The sequence below is a fragment of the Barbus barbus genome, assembly GCF_936440315.1.
Source record: "Barbus barbus genome assembly, chromosome: 38".
Lineage (NCBI taxonomy): Eukaryota > Metazoa > Chordata > Actinopteri > Cypriniformes > Cyprinidae > Barbus > Barbus barbus.
This window is the reverse complement of record NC_136716.1, coordinates 9,919,486-9,923,452: the sequence shown is the minus strand read 5'-3', so window position 1 is coordinate 9,923,452 and position 3,967 is coordinate 9,919,486. Positions and strand designations below refer to the sequence as shown.

At 39.9% G+C, this 3,967-nt stretch overlaps 1 protein-coding gene across 1 annotated transcript; it reads right to left on the bottom strand.

Moving 5' to 3' along the window:
- Positions 1 to 292: 292 nt before the first annotated feature.
- Positions 293 to 3,167, bottom strand: LOC306857661 (neurogenic differentiation factor 2-like). The gene is made up of 2 exons (XM_079397699.1): positions 3,017 to 3,167; positions 293 to 1,413 (listed from the first exon to the last, which is right to left on the bottom strand). Exon 2 carries the CDS (start codon positions 1,401 to 1,403, stop codon positions 315 to 317), a length of 1,089 nt encoding a protein of 362 aa, XP_079253825.1. The 5' UTR covers positions 1,404 to 1,413; positions 3,017 to 3,167; the 3' UTR covers positions 293 to 314.
- Positions 3,168 to 3,967: the final 800 nt, after the last annotated feature.

The following is a 3,967-nucleotide window of genomic DNA, read 5'->3' as shown; positions in this document are numbered from 1 at the left end:
TATTTGATCATGAAACTTCATTTAATAATTTGGTTCATTTCACTTTTTTTTCTTGAGTTATTACATAATATATTCATTATGGTTCAAACATTAGAATCAATCAGAAATAACACTCCTATTTTGTAAACTGTTTTTAGCAGTTGGATTCATATTTTGTCCATTACTGTTCATTATGGAATTATTGAAAAATCAAGATTATTTTCCAATAATGTAAAACATTACTACTAAATTAATTAATGTTTTGAACGTGGAAATGTCTTTTCCTTTTCAATGTCTTGTTTTTTTTTTCTTTCTCATTAACACGGAAAAATCACCTAATTGTGGAAAAAGGCGTTGAGCTCCTCGTATGCCGGCGCCCGATCGTGTTGCACGTGTACATCATGAAACGGTGGAAGGTTCTCTGAGTGAGCGCTCCGAGTTCCTGATGCGCCGTAAGCAAGACCATGAGCAGCGGAGGAACGTGCGCCATGCAGATTGGTGTAATGCACTGAATATTGATAACCTCTTTCCGCGTCTGGTGACAGTGACTCCTGTTGTCTTAAAGCAAAGTTACCATTTACACACACCGGAGGGCTGTGGTGACTCTCATAATCTGGACTGTTGTATTCTGGGGACGTGCCTTCGGTGTACAGAGCCTCATAGGCCGAGCAGAAAGAGTGATTTCGGATGTTATGTGCACTGGATCCTGACTGACAGTGTGTGCTTGATAGACGGGAGCATTGGTATGGATATGCATGCATAGAGAACGACGGGTTAGGCACGTGAAAGCGCGCTCCCTCTTGACATTGTTCCGTTAGAAAATTCCTTGAATTAAGTTGGAGGCACCCAGCCACCAGATTGGTCGTGGGTTGGGAGAGGCCTTTGCACAGTGTCTGTACATACGAAACTACGTCCGGTCTCTTCCCATTCCGCAGGATTTCTGACAGCGCCCATATGTAGTTCTTCGCCAACCTTAGCGTTTCAATTTTGGAGAGTTTCTGAGTTTTTGAATAGCATGGTACAACCTTGCGTAGATTGTCCAATGCTGAATTTAGATCGTGCATGCGCGTGCGCTCTCTGGCGTTTGCTTTTTGGCGCCGAACTTTCGAGCGCTCTAACCTAGCCGGTGTCATTTTGCGTTTTTTTGGCCCACGTTTTTTGGGGGCTTCGTCCCCATCATCTCCACAATCATCTTCATCAACATCCTCATCATCGTCATCCTCCCCTGCAATTTCAGACTGAGCCCGGCTGCTCCCGTCTTTCACATCGCCCTCGTCCAAGTCCTCGTCGCCTAGGCGACAGCGCTCCAGCTCCTGCTCCTCGCCCTTGATTTTGGAGTCCTCGCTCCCGCTGTCATCCACCCAGCCCCCGAACTTCTGCATGTCCGGAAGCAGTGAAGGTTCGTTGAATAATCTAGTCAACATTGCAGCGGCACTGGAACATAGAAACACGTTTTAATTATTAAAATCTGCCGTCCAAACTGTGTACAGCACAAATGTGGTTTGAAATAATAATGATCTCAGCGAAATGTAAAGCTCATGTGCTCTTCCATTAGTGAAGATTTAAATGTGGTTTTCACTGTTACCTTTGATGAAACTAACTATTTTAAAAACGAATAGTAAAATGTCATTGACGTTGGATATACGAGTAGGTTAAATCACGATGTCATAATTTTCAGAAAGCTGAGAGTATAGTCGGAGACGACTAATATAAAATTGTATATTAATTCAGGAAGAGAGACAGACGTCGCCAGACTGTCTCACTCCCCAATTCCCAATTTTTCTTCATGTTTGGCCCCTCGCAGCAGGTCCTCACACGCGACCCCTGTCTTTGGGTCTCAGGGGGCCATTTTGAGCAGCGGGTCCCCCCTTCACCCTTTCATTTCTATCTTAATTCTGGCGGCATTCCAACACATTAAAGGGGAAAAAACGCTTAAAAAAAAAAACTTTTCAAACGGCGATAACATTAAAAGGAAAACGATATTAAAGAGGAGCTGTAACGGTAAAGTCAATATAATATTTAATTGTAATACGATCTTATTTACGACCACAATAGCCAATTCCCGGTTCTTCTTGATGAGGGCGGGATCCCTGAAATGCAATCCATGAATAGGTTCTAAAACTACTCTCGCTCTACCTCCTGTCCCCTCCTTTCCATCCCCATCTTGTTATATAACCGTAGTATAAAGGGGGAAAAAAAATAATAAATAAAATAATTAGATAATTTTACTGAAAGTATAAACATCATAATACCATGTTTATGCAATAAAAAAAATCACTCACAATTTAATTGAAAAAAAAAAAAAAAAAAAATATATATATATATATATAAATGAAATAAAAAATCTATCTGACCGGTCGAGTATTTTTGTCCTGAAAACGCTTTCTAATGAACAAGATTTTATTATGTATTATACCATGTAAACTATTGTTATGTGATATTATTGGTAGTAATTTCTGCATACTGTTGAAATAGGGACATTAACAGTACTCACTGATACCCCCCTCCCATCCCTTTCAAAAAAGCTTGCATTATTAGTAGTTCTTTGTAAATCATCTCAGCAAAAGTCGTTGAAAATGTAACAAATAGGCTACTAAACATATTTACCTGTTGTAAATGTATTAAAATTGTTTAAATAGTTTTCTCTCTGGCACAACTTATACCCTATAATTAATACGACATAACATTATCCGCTAATCAATGTCATAAACGTTTTATGAAATATGTCTGAATTCTCTGAGTTAGCGTATAAACTGTAGCCGTTTTGATATAACATCCGTTCTGAACGAGTCGATTCAAATTTTCGTTCTCATATGTAGGCTAACATACGGCTGCTTTAATTATAAGGCATGATAGGGTATAGAAAAAAAATATCTATTAAAAACAAGGATAACACTGATTATAAAAATCTAAATAGAAAAACGCATAACAAATAAATTGAACCACCATCAGTTGACATATCTTCTTTTAAATAATTATTAGAATTTGTTATGATTGTATATTCTATTATATATTCTGTCGCGTTCGAAAAACTCACCTAGTTTATGGTACTCTACGGGTGAGGGCGCGTGGGTTTACTCCATCTTGACGCTAGTTACCTACTACACTAAGAAGACTAAGAAGAAGAAAAGCTCAATTGTCTGTGATCCGGTACGAGTTATCCTTTCTCCGGACTGCAGCGAGGCGGTGTGGCGATGTGTGCTATCTCTAGCAGGCTGCGTTACATACCTGCTCTGATGCCAGGCCATATGGTGGGCACGTCACTGGAAGGAGCCATCACATGAGAGCGGGTGATTGACACGCGCTCGCATTCGTAGAGATTGCCTTCCCGAGGGAAGAGGAGCCCGCCATCTGTCGCTACTGCTGTACACGCACCTCACTAAAGTGTACACGCTTGCATAGAATCTACACCCAAGTACACACAGATATTCTCAGATACACATAGGGTGAGGGAATGTGGTGATTCGGAATCTTTGAAAACACTGTTTGTAAATTCAACTTAATTACGTAGGACCATTTCAAACCACGTACACTGTAAAAAATCCAACAGGCTATGTGTAACTACGTCGTGTGCATGCATGTTTTTTTGTCGTTGTCGTTTTTTTATTTTATTTAATATGGCAGTCTATTTTAAACCGTAAATGCAAGTGATTTTTATAGTAGCATATTTATAATCTTGTATGTTCGTCTATTTAGTTTCCAAAATGTTTTATTGTTGCATGTGCGTGTGTGTGTGTGTGTGTGTGTGTGTGTGTGTGTGTGTGTGTGTGTAATAGGTATATGGACAGATCTGGAGAAATGTTCAATCAAGTCTCATTGTTTAACATATTTGAATTTGTTTGTGACTGACGTTGTAGGGAACCTGATACCCTAAAACGTAGTTCAATCAGAAACCCAGTCAACAATCCCATTATAGTGACCTGCCCTGCTCAACCAGGGCTGCGTTTCCCAAAAGCATCGTAAGCTTAAGTACGTCGTAGACCCATTG